The sequence below is a fragment of the Dendropsophus ebraccatus genome, chromosome 9 (genome assembly GCF_027789765.1).
Source record: "Dendropsophus ebraccatus isolate aDenEbr1 chromosome 9, aDenEbr1.pat, whole genome shotgun sequence".
Taxonomy (NCBI): Eukaryota; Metazoa; Chordata; class Amphibia; order Anura; family Hylidae; genus Dendropsophus; species Dendropsophus ebraccatus.
The window spans coordinates 59715780-59732852 of record NC_091462.1 but is presented as its reverse complement, the minus strand read 5'-3'; the positions used below and the strand labels follow the sequence as shown (position 1 = coordinate 59732852).

Sequence of the window (17073 nt, the reverse complement as noted above, 5' to 3'; positions counted from 1 at the left end):
CATACAGAGTTTGTTGCAGATTCACTGTGGATTTCGCCCCATACACAGATGGTGGTGATATCAGTTATAAATCCACAGTCACATCAGTCATAAATCAGGCATTGCATTGACACATTGAAGCAGGCAGGGCTGTTTTACTATGTGAACATACCCTTCGGATACAATGGCTGCTTGCCTTAGACTGCCTGCCCAAGTCACACACTGAGACTCCTTTTCCTCTTAAGGCTATGTTCACACAACGTGTGAGACCGGCCATTCCGTGACACTTAAGTACCGGCTGGATGATCTTTCTGGCCACAGGGTTCTAATGCGGGCGCATCAGCGCGCACCCGCATCAGAACCTCCCACAGCATACAATGAAGCAAGCGGCCGAAGCCGCTCGCTTCATTGTGTGAACTGACAGGGTTTCCTAGCCGCAATTCATTGAATTGCAGCCGCAGAAAACTGACATGTCAGTTATTTGCGGGTCCGCACGGGATCCCAGATGGAGCGTATACACATCGTATACGCTCCGGCCGGGATCCCGTGCGGACCCGCAAATAACTGACATGTCAGTTTTCTGCGGCTGCAATTCAATGAATTGCGGCTAGGAAACCCTGTCAGTTGGGATCCCATAGGTCAATAGGCAGTGTTCACAGGTACGTACTTATACGTAGTGTGAACATAGCCTAAAACTGTATAATTTAAATAAAAATCTTTTTTCCTATTTGAAAAAACACAAACATTGACTAACACTAATCCACAGAGGTCCTGTCTAGCCCCTTATTGACCACAAATACACTTATTTACCTTTTACAGTGTGGTCGGAATTAGGTGACACTGGGCTCCTGTATTGGAATCACCAATCCTGGCAGTTTACATATTGTTGTAAAATCATGACATTGACAAGTAATGCATCGACGGGTGTCAGATACTTTGTGGTCAGTCTAGTGACATGATCACCGAGTTCCCATGGCAGCCACATGCGTTTTAAAAGCCCCAAGGCCTGCCATGTATATGCTTCTATACAGCCGTGTACAATTCACTGCACTAGAGTAGTAGTAGTGCAGTGTATTATATCAGCGATCAGAATATTGCTAATAAAGATGCAATAGTGGAACTAGTGCAAAGTATAAAACTATAGTACAAAGTATAGAACTAAAGTACAAAGTATAGAACTATAGTACAAAGTATAGAGCCACTTTCATAACAACCCAAGAAATACCATTATTTATACAGTTATACATTTATTAAACACTGAAACAATAAAATTGCAACACTGGACTAGAATTGCTGAATTATGTCAATTTGCAAAAAAAAGGCATATACAAAAAGGTTAAAAAAGGTTATTGATAAAAGTGAACAGTTTTTTGCCAGAACCCCACAAATAAGAAAACTTTGGATCTTAAAATGTGGCAACAGTTTCAAACTGTGGCAAAGTAGTAAAAAAAAACAAAAAAAAAAAAACAAGTATATAAATTTATGAATGCAATTGTGGTGACCCAGGGAATATATTTACATGCTTGAGTGGCCCTTGTTGTTATCTGTCCTACAATGTCAGGGTGAGTCATTTAAGGTGTTACCTTCTACAAGAGATTCTTGTGACCACAGAGTTAACACCTGCTATTATGTTACTCCTTACTACCCTCTTCTTTTGCTTTAATTCACATATTATCAGAGATCCTAGGAAAGGAAACATTTTATTGATCATTACCCTTGACAACCAATGAACACAGACATGAAACAGCTCTCTCTCTCTCACACACACACACACACACACACACACACACACACTTGCAGGTCTAGAATTGCAGGACATTTGAAGCTCTACCAACTATCTTGACAAGAAGACACACTTTGCTGTTTAATTTTAGTACTGTTGCACCACTGCAACTTTTCACTGAACTGCAACAATACTGGAAGGAGACTGCTTTGTGGGGAAGTATGGCAACAAAATAAGGCAATTAAATGAAAAAAGATATTAATCACTTCTCTATCCTTAAAATGTCAGGAAAGTTTAATTCCCCTTTACTGCTCTACACTACGGATGTGGGTATGAACCCTTTTACCACTTCAATAGGCTATGTTCACACGTTTTTTCAGCTCTGTTCAAAATGACGTCCGTTATTTTGAGGCTAAAATAACGGACATCATTTAGCAGCCTGGCCTCCAGATGTTTTTACTCTTAGGGTGGGTTCACAAGCAATGGAATCGCAGCAGATTTCATGCTGTGAGTTTGCAGTGAAATCCGCTGTGATTCCCTTACAGTCAGTTTAAATAGGATTACATACTCGCAGCAGAATTTTTATTCCGCTGTGAGTACTTAAACGTTGCCCCCCCTTAACCCGCGTTGGGTGGATCATCGGGGTGTCAGGAGATGCCGGGTGCCCCAGAAGCAAGCCAGAGTGTGGACAGGTAATGTATTCACCAGGCCACTGCGGGTTGAGGGGGGGGGGGGGGAGAGTGGCATTTACATAATTGCAGCAGAATTTTCATTAATCCTATATAATCCTTTTCAAACTGACAGTATGGAAATCACAACAGATTTCAGAGTTTCAGAGTGAACTCTGCTGTGATTCCATCACGTGTGAAGCTACGCTTAGATCGAAACTTGCCCTGGCCACTACTACACAGGTAAGCAAGTAGGAATACCTGCTTAGAACCCCACGTTTATCCAATGGGCTAGCAAAACTTGCCATGCTAGGTATAGTATACCATTCCTGTTAATAAGGAACACATATTAAAATCTGAAAATAAATAAATAAAAATATGACACCGTTTGTAAATTCTGCTGACAGTGGAAGAACCACAACTATTAGCAGTATAGTGAGGCTTGATAAATAATAACTAAAAACTTGCACCTAAAAAGAAGATAAAATATATGGTATAAAATAAAGCTTCATAAAAGTAAGATGATAACTGGCAATTCCAGCAGAGATTTACACGTTACAGAGAACACATACAGTTGTTGCTTTTTATTTTATTAGTTGTATACCTTTGAATATGAAACTCTTAGTAAGCAGACATAGACAATGCTCTCTTGTAATCACAGAACAATAAATGAAAGGGCTATATATTTACCTTACTAAACACAAAAACTGTTGACATAAAATTTGATGTATGCAGGCATCAGCAGTGAAAGGTGTATATAAGAACAGATGACACTTCGGTAGGAAGCATCTAGCTCTTAATTCAAACCATCCACAAAAATGGGAAAGGTATTGTGATTTATATTATATTTGTTTTCTTGTTATTGTTTTATGTAATGCTGGTTCTTTTATGTTATTTAGCTGCCTAGCCTCCCCTTGCAATGACGGCTGCTGGTACATTATTGTAGTTTGGGTTACTAATTGGCCTTTGGATGTGTCTTAATTGAACAGTCCATTGAATTTAATAGTAAAAACGGAGAAAGAATGGAGAAAATTAAAAACTGTGTGTGAACTACTAATAAAAAACGTCCGCTGTTTCCAAAAGACATCCGAAAATAATGATAATGTTCATTATTTTGACGCCCGCGGCGAAAATGTCCGTTATTCAATGCGTTGTGCGCATTGGACGTCCGTCTTCCCATTGACTTCAATGCATTGCCATTGCATTGAGTTAAATCTCGGCAAAAACGGACGTTATATTAAATATGAAAATCGTGCGCCTTTTCAATTTTTTTGACATTGTGTGAACATAGCCTTTCACTGTATAATGCACTCAGACCAGTTTCACACGTAACGGATGGGCAGAGGATTTCACGCTGCATATTCGCATCGTAATCCGCTGCCCATCCCTTGCCTGTCATTTTCAATGAGAAGACTTACTCACAGTGGGATTGACATCCCACTGTGTGTATGTAAGTGACAGCCCCCTTAACCCCCCGCCAGCCAGAGCATACATTACTTGCTCCACACTTAGGCTTGTTTCAGGGTCTTCCGGCGTCTGGACATCCCATTCAGCCAATCAGTGTGCTGACCCCTGAAGCTAGCCGCAGCGCAGACATGGTAATGTATGCTCCAGCCAGGGGATAAGGAGGTGGTCACTTACATACTCACAGTGGGATGTCAATCGCCCTGCAAGTATGTATTCTAATTGAAATTGACAGACAAGGGATTTGCTGCGGATTTTGCTGCGAATTTGCAATGTGAAATATGCTGCCTCAAGCCATATTGCAGTGAGTAATGCCTGTAAGCATAAAGCTTCTTACTGTATATAGCCTAATAAGTATAGAGAGATTATAGACTTGGGGGTTTTCATCAGGTCGCTATGATAAACATCTGTCTAACCACATCTGTGTTCACACAATAGTTTTCAACAGATGTTATCTGATACTCAAAATAACGCCTGTTTTTTTTAAGTATCAAATAACAACCGTTGTTTAACATACTTTGGTGGCCATTATTGCAATGGTACATTATTTAAATTTAGGATAAATAATTTCTGTTTTCAATACCCTTTCGGGTGGGGAATTTTGTTAAAAAGACGATGAAAAGACAGCTAAAAAAGATGTGTGAACAAAAAATAATGGCCGCTGTTTGCTAAATAATGATCGCCAATAAATGTTCCAAAAATTTATTTGATGTCAACTGCGAACAATGACCATTATTCTATGCATTGTATGAACTAATGTCCGTTGTTTCCATAGACTTCAGTGGAAATCATGAAGATTAAAAATAATGACTGTTATTTTGAGTCTCAAATAACAGATGTTATTTTACAACATGGCCCTACAGCAGAAAATGGTAAAATTCACACCACAGGCTTTTTCCATAAAAAATCTAATATTTGCTGATGCTAATATTGACCATGATTACCATAATTTGTATAAAATGGCAGCATTTTGGTGCCAAAATGATGACCCTCCAAAAAACTGGCAGGAAAAAAGGCCAAAAAAAGAACAGAGCCCAATGCTGGACATTTAATCCACTAGAGGCTGTAGTCAATAGTAACCAACGCATCTAGAGAGTTATTAACAAGTGCATATTTTGTCAGGGCTCTATAGGAGAACAAAAGTATAAGTAAATATATATATATATTTTTGTATTCTAAATTTCTAAAATGAGTATCACAAAGACTATATAAATCATGTTTAATTGTTATACTGTCCTTCAGAATAAGGCTATGTTCACACAATGTTTTTTGAGACAAAAACACAGCTGTATTTTAATAATTACTGCCTCAAATAATAACTTTGCTCTTTATTTACGGCTGTATTTTCGCCTCAGAAAATGTTGCGTAAACATAGCCTGGTGAACTGAATTAAAGTAAACCACCATAAATTGTATTATTATTATTATTATTATTATTATTATTATTATTATTATTACAATTATTTTTAATGTCACACAATTTTCCTCAGTGCATTTTATGATTTTAAAAAGTGTGCCACCAAAAGTACAACTGGTCTCTACGTGGACCCTTGATAAAGCTTGTTGGCGAAACACAGCGTTGGGTGAGTGGTGGTGTTTTGCAATAGCTCTATTTTGAGTATATATTGAGTAGTACTGTGTTATTTCTTGTAGCCTGCAGTCCTCTTTTCTGTGTTCATTTCATTCCATTTTATATTTTTTCCCACCACGTATGTATGTAGCCATGTATACACATATGGATACGTATGCATTTTTGTATATGTAATTTTTTTTTTTTTTTTGTCTGCCCATCATCCCTCCAATGTATGTAATGTAATTTTAGATTAAACTGTTCTTATTCTTGATATGTAATTAATAAAGAGATACTTTGGTTATATTTGGAATTATTGTCCAGCATTGTTGTTTTTTGTTAGGTATTAACTTTGGAGTTGTGCTTATGGACAAATAAGTATATAGGGGTCCTATTGTAGGTATTATAGTGTTTTTTGAACTGTTAAATAATCTTCATTTATAGATTATCTTCTATGAGGACAAGAACTTCCAGGGCCGCTCGTATGAATGCAGCTCTGACTGTCCTGATATGACCTCCCATTTTAACCGCTGCAACTCCATTCGAGTAGATAGTGGAAACTGGATACTATATGAGCACCCAAACTACAGGGGGAGCCAATATTATCTAAGAAGGGGACAATACCCTGATTTCCAACAATGGATGGGATTCAATGATTCCATTAGGTCTTGTCATCTGACTCCTCAAATGAGTATCTAAATTATACATATTTTTTATTAAGTTAACGCCTATGCTTCTGTGTTATCACACAAAAGCAAGCAACATTGGCAACAGTGGTGATCAAAATTAGAATACAACACACAATTTCCTAAATGACAAGGTCATTGTGTAGCCCTATGTAAATACATTTTAACATGAGGAAAATAGCAGTATTTTAAGCTTATTTCATAAATTGTAGCCATTCTAAAGCACAAAATAAAAACTTAAATCAGAAAAAGAACAGTGATCATAATTAGAGAACATTTTAAAGGGGTTGTCCAGTTTAAAACTTTTTTCTTTCTTTCTGTCCCTTTCCCAAAGTTATACATACCACCGAACCTGCCGAGGTTCGGGTTCGTATGAACCCGAACGCTCGGCAGCAGATTCCCGCTGTCTGCCTGCTCCATGGAGCAGGCGCATCCAGCGGGAGTAATGCCTGGAAAACTGGGATACAGCCTATGGCAGGTTCGGACCATCCCTAATACCACCCACATGCTTCTAGTTCCGGTCTGATCATTTTCCCTGACTTTGACCCACTCTCAAGCTGCACAGGAAGTTCTGTAGTTCTAAAAATTTCCATTTGTGTTGTCACAAAACATGTCCTCAATTTTGTGTCAATACATCAAAGAACGTGTCATGGCACTGGGCAGTCTTGACAGTGGGAGAGTCTTTTCTAATTGTTTCCCTTACTCAGGGCTAATTTCAATATCTGAGCGTTTGAATTCCTATTGGTTTGTTACACTCAGTGTCACATGTTCCTTTTTAGGCATTGACAGTGCTCTTCCGGACCTTCATCACATGGTCCCTCAGAGCCAACAGAATCACAGAAATTGACCCTGCTGCCTAATAGCAGTGTTGTGTTCTGGGAAGAATAAATGGACCATCTGTGCTCTATGGAAGGAGAGAATAGAGACCACTATTCCCCTCATCATCTACCCCATCCAGCAGAGCTTGTATATACTGTACATACCGGGGCATAGCAGGACCTCGGTCCGCTCTTCAGCATTGCATAGGTGCTGTGATCCAAGAGCAAGGCCAAAGGGGTGACCCTATCAGCCATATCAAGAGAACTTGGTAATTCCAAGTCTGTGATTTCTAGAAAATTGCATCTTTACAACATCATAAACTCAGTGTCAGACTGGCCCGCCAAAGGACTGGAGCATTCTCCGGTGGGCCCCCAGCTTCAGAACCTGCACTAACACTGACTAACATGTTGTTTCTCACTGGTTCTTCTCCTTGGCGGGCCCCTAGGGTCTTTTCCTCTGATAGGCGACACCCACAAAAGACCCAGTCACCCACAAAAGACAAATGCAAGAGAGAACAAGATAATGCACAAAATCTCCATGGGTAATCATTAGAGATGAGTGAGTAGTGAAATATTAGAATTTTTGAATATTGAGTCGAGTCAACCCCCGATACTTGACTATTCGATCTAATATCGAAGCCTATTAAAGTCTATGGGAGAAAAATGCTCGACACTTGGAAATCAAAATTTGACCACTTGGAGGTCACCAAGTCCACAATGACGCCTCAGGAAATGATGCCAACACCTCTATATAACATGCCAAAGTCGCATCATTACGCCACTATCACAGCCTATCAACTATACACTCCAAACACAATATAACCTCTATGCAAAGTTGAAAAAACACCAGGAAACCATCTTTCCTCTACATTAGCATGGACAGAAAGCTAAATTTCAGGCAAAAGAAACATTTTCATGCACCCCTTTAAATCATGTTGTCATTAAACAGTGGAGACTGAATTCTTTCGCGACCTGATGGCAGCTGCAGCACCTCGTTATTCCATCTCTAGCCAAGTGCTGTAACATCAGGTCAGCCCTGAGTTATGCGGTTAGCACAAGGTCCACTTTACCACCATAATTTTGATAAGCACTTGTGGTCAGGGATGCTACATCTCCCTGAAGACACACTTGGTGAACGTTTTGGAGGTGGGGACTGAATGTCACCCAGGGATGGGCTACCTGTTACCCCCACCCAAGATTGCTGGCCATGGTTCTGTCAGAATTTCTGCAACCGTTACAGACAGCTTGGAGAACCTCTTGTCCTCCTCCTTGTCTTCTGAAATCCCAGGGATGGCAAAATGCTAAATTTCAAATTCTGTCCAAGCAGGAATGACCTGAAAAAGGCAATCAGAAATAATTAGAAAGTTGGAAAACAATGAACTCAAGCACATCGTCTTTTAGGTGCTGCACGCTATGCAGCAGACCTGTTAGCGTTATTGGTGCTTTGCGAACTCCCACACGTACCATGCCCGACCCACGTTTTGTAACTTGGTATTAAACCGTGTTTTTATAAAGCTTTCTCTAGGCTGCCAGAGCTACTGTTAAAAGTGCACGCCCTTTTAAAATGTAACTGTAGCCACTGCTAGCCTGTAGAAAGCTTACATTGGACAGGGTTTGCGAGCAGCAGAAAGCGTTAAAGGACAACTCCCACAAATAAATTTTTTGGCTTATTTAATACACATTACAAAGTTATATAACTTTGTAATGTGGTCAAATAACCGGTCTGGCCCCCTTCCCCCACTTTCGGACTACCGCCTAACCCCCCCCCTGGAAGTTAAAGAAATTCTACATTACTTATTTCCTATTACGATCGTCTCCCGGGCGCCATCTTGTGACAACGACGTCAGAGCCGGAGGGCGGTCCAGGTCTTCTTCCTCCTCGGCGTCTTCATAGAAAGTGAATGGGAGAGAAAAGGCTGCTGGTGCACATGCCCACCAGCAGCCTTTTCATTGGCTGGAGTGCATCACATGGCCCTGATTGGCTGAGCTTGCTGAAAGCCATGTGATGTGCTCCAGCCAATGAAAAGGCTGCTGGTGCGCAAGCGCACTGGCAGCCTTTTCTCTCCCATGGACCCGGAAGTGAGAGACATCGCTGGACCGCGGACAGAGGTGACGGAGAGGCAGGCGGCAGGCGAATCGAGTGGCAATCATCCCCGGAGGGATGGTGAGTATGGTGTCTGTGTTCTTTTTTTTTTTTTTGGGTCCCATGGGAGTTGTCCTTTAATGGAGTATTGGCTCGGAAACACCCATGTGCCCTTCTGCTCAGCTTCCGCATATGGCTGACATATGTGGCATTATGCATATTTAAGGAGACCACCAAGACAGGCAGCTGCAATGACTCTTTTGTGATCTAGTTAAATACCATGGCTGGAAGCAAAATTTTAAAGGGAGTCAAAGCACGAAAGACCTGAAAAAGACATAAACAGAAACAATTAACAAGTTTAAAAAAAATGGACTGAACCTCAAAAATAACATTATATAATCTAAAACTATTGAGGGTACCACTCAAGTTGGGTCCATTGAATTGGTTCAGCCCGGATAGAGCAAAGAGGAGCGGGAGGAGATGGAGAGTGATCCTTCTGGTGGGGGACACATGGCTGGAACTGTGCCTAGGAGGTGCTGGCCTGCCCTGCCGCCAGTGTTCTCTCTAAGAGGGTATTCAGTGCAGCCGGGGCATTATCACGGAAACGCTCAGCCGCCTGTCAACTGACAGAGCTGACATTTATCAAAATGAACAGCCACTGAAATTTCTGCATGTAATCTGTCCCATGTAAATTCCCCTGCTTAGCCCAGCCCTGTCACACAACATATCACACTATGATCACAGATATGACTGAAGTTTTATGTATTGCACGTTGCGTGTTCTGTAGTGTTCATGGTATAACAATGTTTAGTGCGGTTTTGTTTTTTATTGTTTGCAGAAAGCTATGTACTGCACTGCAACAATTTTTAGCTAACAGCAGCTAAGCAAACACTGGCGTATACAGTATAGGTAGAAAAGAGGATGTATAATGCTTGCAGATTCGTTTTTTTTTTGTTGTTTTTTTTTTTTTATTGTTCGCTAGAGATGAGCGAACCTCGAGCATGCTCGAGTCCATCCGAATCGTTCGGCATTTGATTATGTTGCATAAAGCCCTAGGGCTATGTGAAAAGCATGGATATAGTCATGCCGATCGTTCGGCATTTGTTTATGTTGCATAAAGCCCTAAGGCTATGTGAAAAGCATGGATATAGTCATTGTCTGTATCCATGTTTTCCAGACAACCTTAGGGCTTTATCCAACTTAATCAGATGCCGAATGATTGGGTTCGGATGGACTCGAGCATGCTCGAAGTTCGCTCATCTCTATTGTTCGCAGAGTGCTATGGACTGCACTGTGAAAATCTTTAGCTAACAGCAGCTAAGCAAATACTGGTGTATACAGTATAGGTAGACAAGTGGACGTATAACACTGACAGATACATATTTTTTTTCTTTATTTATTTATTGTTCGCAGAGCGGTGGCTGCTGAAGTTGCATAAAGCCCTAAGGCTATCTGAAAAACTTGGATATAGTCATTGGCTGTATCCATGTTTTCCAGACAACCTTGGAGCTTTATCCAACTTCCGCAGCCACCGCTATTCAAATGCCGAACGATCGGGTTCGGATGGACTCGAGCATGCTCGGAGTTCGCTCATCTCTATTGTTCGCAGAGTGTTATGGACTGCACTGCAATAATTTTTAGCTAACAGCAGATAAGCCAACACTGGAGTATACAGTATAGGTAGAAAAGTGGACGTACAACTCAGGCAGATACGTAGCCTTTTTTTTTCCTTTTGTATGAATATAGACAGATGTTGTACAGGTAGTCTGCCTATTCACTGTATATGCAGATGTATACGGTATGTTGTGTATTGTAGTACCCCTGGAAAGGGCTTGTGGGATCTTGCCTTGTTACAATCAGCTAAATTCACACTCTACCTACTCCAAAAATACTATCCCTGAGATTGTCCTGCAACAGTTAGACTGTAGGAGCAACTGAACCCAGTGCAGATCATTCAGAATACACACCAGCTTCCTGTCTGTGTGAATAAAGCAACTGCTGTACAAGAAGCCAGACGATTCTCTCCATATATGGACGGAATATACTGTGCTGTGTTGTCTAGTAGCCCTAACAAGGGTCTTTGTGGTCTTTCCTGCCTAAAATCCGCTAAAAGTTCCCTGTTCCTGCAGTAGCCTCTCTACCTGTCTAGGTCCAACATGGCATCTGATGACAAGCAGATAGTCCCAAGTTTTTGGACTTTGGAGGTCACATGAGTAAGCCAGCCAAAGAATATAGATGCTGTTCTCGCGATGCCAGCGTGCTCCCAGGGCCTCTATCACCCTTCCTGCATAGTTATTGGTCCAAAAAAAGGATGCTCGGATGGATGCTCGGTTAAAAACAAGTACTTCGAATAGCGTAGTATTCGATCGAATACCTACTCGATCGAGTACTACTCGCTTATCTCTAGTAATCTCTACAGCTGCAAACCTGCTCATCTCTAGTAACACTACAGCTGGAATAGCTGTCAGTTCAGCACTGAACAGGATAAAGATCTGTCTTGTCATACAGTGTCTCAACGTTTAAGAACATTTTGACTGAAAGTCCACTCTGCAGTGACTACTTTGCTGGCTAAACCTCCCTTTGGAACACAGACAAAAAGACAAATTTGGTTTGCTCTCCTACAACACCATTCACACTAGACAGGACCATGTTGTTATGGCTGAAATTGCAGACAAACAAAAACACAAAAAATGCAACAGCTAACTGCCAATGGCAAGACACCCAATACAGATATGAAAATCCTAAAAGCAGCCGGACAAACCCCATTTGCAAATAGTGTGAACCATTCCACCACAATAAGGTGGCCTGATGCCCGGGATGGACCCTACACTATGCTTTAGCCTCTCCATGGCATATAACAAGCCTAGCCTCATCTCTGCTAAGGAGCATGTTAAGTGGACAGAGGAGAAGTGCTCCAGAGTTCATTTTAGTATTTATAGTAAGTTTAATTTATTTGCGCCTGATGGGAAACATTATGTTGTTCGACAAGTTGGGGAAAGACTGAACCCAAAGGGGAGCATTTATTAAGAGTGGCATACTGCCCCTTTTTCCCTGTCCGAATTCACTAAGAAGCGCATGCCTCTTACTGAATCCGGCTGGCCACCTGACCCTGCACCTGGCGTACCAAATGTAAAGATTTGAATCATGGTTTATGCCACCCATCGGGGCAAGCAAGGGATATGGCAGGTGTAGGCCAGGGAGAAGGGGCAAATCTGTGCCTTGTCACTTGCATACGGCTTGGCCGTAAGTTTCAAAATTTCCCCCGAAGTGTGTAAAGAAGTCAGTGAAAGGTGGGGGAGGAAGTGTCATGGTTTGGGGAATGTTTTCTGCAGCAGGAGTTGGACCTCTCATCCAGCTGCATGGCAGAGTGAATGCAAGCGTGTATCAGAACCTTCTTCAACAACATGTGGTTTCTTTCTTGCATTCTTCACCAGTAATTTTCATGCAAAACAATGCCCCCTGTCACGCAGCAGAAGGGGTAAAGCAGTTCCTTGAAACTGACAACATTGAAACAATGAAATGGCCCAATAGAACCCAATAGAAAACCTGGAAAATCCCTGGTGACAAAGTTATGGGTAATACACCAGCAACAGTCACAGAACTGTGGAAGAGACTGGAGGAAAAGTGGAAGAAAAGTGGGCCAAAATTACAGCAGAGCAATGTGAGAGATTATTAATGTCCTGTGGCCGCAGATATGCTGAAGTCATTCAAAGCAATGGCCTGCACACTTCCTACTGATCTTTCTCTGTGCTACATTCATTGCTCATCTCTAATTATGATCATCATGTGTTTTTTTTTTTTAACAAAATAAAGGCTTTATGTTGATATACTTTGGTTATTTTGTAAAACTGCTCGACATAATCGACATAGTGTACCCCTTACAAAAAAAATATTTAAATGATAATCAATGTGGATTACATTATTTCTGAAAAAAATCCAGTGTTCATACATTGTTCTCTAATTTTGATCATCAGTGCATATACAAGTATACATGAATACCTAGGGCTTGTGTTTTGCATATTGGATGACCATTTGCATTGGAGGTAAGATGGCTGGCATATGCCATTTACTCATTGATAATTGTGTCTTCTGGTTTATAATATGTACAATGGGGCATAATTGTAAAGTGCTGCGGAATCTGTTTGCACTATATAAAAATATTAATATTATTATTATTATTATGCAGTTTTGTGACTTACTGTTAATTCAGGCATGTAGCCATTATTGCATAAGGGAAAAAGGCTATCAATGTATTAGTATAATTTAACTTTCATTGATAAGGGAGTCTGAAAGCACCACATTCTTGCTTGCAGATCTCTTTTATCTGTCTAAGCGTTGGACAGTACAATAGAAGTGGCAGCCAACAGAAATGTGTGTGTCATGGCCAGTATTTCTATAGAGCTTCTCCTAAATCTTGATTTTTTTTTCACCCTTTCTATAATACTGTATTTAACATTCTTTTATTCCACTCAGAGTTGCTTTAGGAGGTGAATGACTGTTAGAGGCCTGCTTTCTGCTTCTCCTGTGCAGAGCGTTGTTTATACAGAGGTGGTAAATTTTTATTCTCAAAAGTTGTATCTAAGAGGGATAAAAGTCAGTAAATGAGAAAGTCTATTTCATGTTACACCACAGCTTATGTGGAGTTAGACTAAAGCAATCTAACATATACACATCAGCTTCTAGCTTATATACTACTATAGAGTAGGTTAAACGAGTATAGTGAGCAGTTTGCTTTGCTAGTAACATACAAACTATAGGATTGCTTATGCTTACACAATTTCCATAATTGTTTATATTTGCTTTTTCTTTCTTCTAAAGCACCGTGGTCCATTTAGAATGAGGCTATATGAGAAGGAAGATTTCAGAGGACAAATGATGGAGTTCACAGAGGATTGTGAACATGTTAATGAGCAGTTCCATTATAATGACATTTACTCTTGCAATGTTTTGGATGGACATTGGGTTTTCTATGAAGAGCCCAGCTACAAGGGGCGTCAATATTACCTGAAACCTGGAGAGTACAGAAGGTATAATGACTGGGGGGCCTCAAACTCCAGAGTTGGCTTCTTCAGGAGGGTCCAGTATCTTAATTAAAGCATAACTGTCATTTCAGGGTCATTTTTCTGAAAACAATAAATATCAATAGTACAAGCAATTTTAAGAAACTCTGTAATAGGTTATATTTACCAAAAGAGTTTCCTTCTGTACTGAAAAAGCTATTTTCCTAGGTCCCCCCTCACATCAGAAAAAGCAGGATTTCTGTGTCCATTATGTGGCTATAGAGAGGGGAGGGGCTGAGAGAAGTGAGTGCGCATGGAGCAGTCCTGCACAGAACAACACCCTGCAATCTTCTCTCAGCAAGTTCCTAGATAAGCACTGACCTTTCTGACCTCTGAATCCAGAGTTTTAGGCGCCCAGACAGTCTACAAACAGCTGACCTTCATGTCTCTCCTTCCTGCTCACTCATCTCCCTTGGCCCCTCCACCCTCCATAGGATATAATGGACACAGCAGAACCCGTTTTCACTGGCTTCTCTGTAATGAAGATGGCTTTGTCTGATAATGAACAGATAAGAAGTGTGTGTTTGTGTGTGTGTGTGTGTCGGGGGGGGGGGGGGGGGAGGCTTGTAGATTGCTTTCCGAGTACAGAAAGAGGCTTTTTTGCCTAATAAAACCTATTATAGAGTTTCTTAAAATAGCTTATACTACTGATTTCTGCAAAAAAAAAAAGAAAAATATGACAGTTACACTTTAAGTAAAGAAGAATAATCTTATTGTTACATAAAATAAATAAATGCAGTCGCCAAATACATTTCATTTGCATTGTCTATTATTTGGCGTAAGTACTGTTACTGATTTTAATACAATTGCAGTTTTGAAAAAAAACTGGAAAAAAAAGGCAGCGACACAAAAACAATATCTAAATTATTAAGGTGTCCATGCCTATCTCTAACATGGGAAAGGTATGGAAGAGCCCTTATAAATTGTTTATACATGTCTTGTGACGTCTTGCCACCTTGTTTGTGATGAGAGTCTGTCATGTTCCCTATGTTGTGCCCTTTACCCTGGTGTGTGTGTGGCTGTAAAGTTTAACCCCTTCACGACCAAGGACGTAACTGTACGTCCTCAGTCTGATAGGGGAGTTCAGAGCGGGGCTGCACGGCGACTTGCCGTGATCACGGGTGTTCTTAATAGCCCGGGACCGCGGCAATTAGCAGTCGTGGTTTGATCACCACGCCTGCTAATGAGGAGTTAAGATGCAGCTGTCATGGCTGAGAGCTGCATGTAAACTGCTATTTATCCCCCATCCCTGGTGTCTAGTGGGCGGAGCCCCCCCCCCCCGGGATGCGATAATATATACGCAGCATTGATTTCGATGAGAGATCAATGCTGTGTACATAGAAATTCTCCAGGGGACTTCTAATTACTGTGTAAAAAAAATTTTTTCATTAATAAAAAATCCCCTCCCCTAATAAAAATTTAAATCACTGCCCTTTTGCCATTTTATAAATAAAAATAAATAAACAAATAAACATATTTGGTATCGCCGTGTGCATAATCGCCTAAACTATTAAATTATCACATTTATAATTTTTAAAGCAAAATATGATAGCTTTGCACCACAACATTTTCAAACACTAGCAAAATAAAACAAAAAAACCCTCAATGCTTCGCTTGTGGAAAATTGCAGGAAAGGAAAAAGGGAAAATTGCCAAACTCCTTGGAAACACCAGCGCTGTCTTCACAAAGTCATGGGACCAAAGTTTTAGGTGAAAGCAATAAAAAGCGTTTATTTCAGATAGCACAAATATAACGCGTTTCCAGAGCCTAAGCTCTCTTCATCAGATACAGTGTGTGAAGACAGCGCTGGTGTTTCCAATGAGTTTGGCAATTTTTCCTTTCCTGCAATTTTACACGGGCCCCCACATAGGGAGCATCCCGGTGTGCTACTCCATACTAGCTTGCAGTCTTCAGCACCAGAACCATTCGGACTCTACATCGGTACCCCATTTCAGGGGTGATATGCATTAAGCCCAAGTGGCAACAAGGTGAGCCTCCTACTTACCTCACCTTCCTTCTTCCTTACTGTACAGTATCACACGAGGCGCAGCCTCTTGCCTGTTTTCTTTTTCCTCTACTATTTAGCTTGTGGAAAATAATATGGTAAATAGATGGTTACTAGAGATGAGCGAACCTCGAGCATGCTCGAGTCCATCCAAACCCAAACTTTAAGCATTTGATTAGCGGTGGCTGCTGAAGTTGGATAAAGCCCTAAGGCTCTGTGGAAAACATGGATATAGTCATTGGCTGTATCCATGTTTTCCAGACAACCTTAGAGCTTTATCCAAGTTCAGCAGCCCCCGCTAATCAAATGGCGAACGATCGGGTTCGGATGGACTCGAACCCGAACCCGCTTCGCTCATCTCTAATGGTTACGCTTGCTAAGGTTAAATTTCAGGTTTCACCCTGACAAAAATAGATAAGAAATATTACTAAGCAAGAAAAAATAAATAAGTTGGTTGCCTGATAATGTAATATAGCCTCAAACATCATATAATGGTATTTTCAGGAGCAGGCCAAGCAGTTTATTTACATTTCGAGAAGCTGTTAAGCATATGTAATAGTAAGTGGAGAAACTGTCTTGCTATATTGTGTTGAACAATTCATAGAGAATAACCCTGTATACAGCAACCTAAGAGAACTAGGTATTAGTAAGAGAGATATTCGGACGATGGTGCCCAGTGAAACTTACCTGAGGGATAACGTTTAGTTTTCCGTGCATGAATAGATTCCATTTGATAAGGCTGATTGACTAATCTAAGGGTCCTTTTACACACAGATACCTGACAGATTTTTGCAGCCAAAACAAGGAACAGACTATAGAAAAAGAAATATCAGCTACACACATTTAGATTGCCATAATTTCTTGAGTTTTTATTTTTGCATTTAGAGTTTTAAACAGTTATCAACACGAGTAATATGGTGCTCAAAGAATGTTTTCAGTATACCATAATATTTCTGGACCTTTCAGTCAACATGACCTTTATCAACAAGATATACAAGTTCTATGTACAGAGAATAAAC

At 40.6% G+C, this 17073-nt stretch overlaps 1 protein-coding gene across 1 annotated transcript; it reads left to right on the top strand.

Annotated features, from left to right (window-relative positions):
- The first annotated feature begins 3188 nt into the window (after window positions 1-3188).
- LOC138802139 (gamma-crystallin-3-like) lies at window positions 3189-14083 on the top strand. Its single transcript, XM_069985301.1, has 3 exons — window positions 3189-3197; window positions 5848-6090; window positions 13811-14083. Exons 1-3 carry the CDS (start codon window positions 3189-3191, stop codon window positions 14081-14083), a joined length of 525 nt encoding a protein of 174 aa, XP_069841402.1.
- Window positions 14084-17073: the final 2990 nt, after the last annotated feature.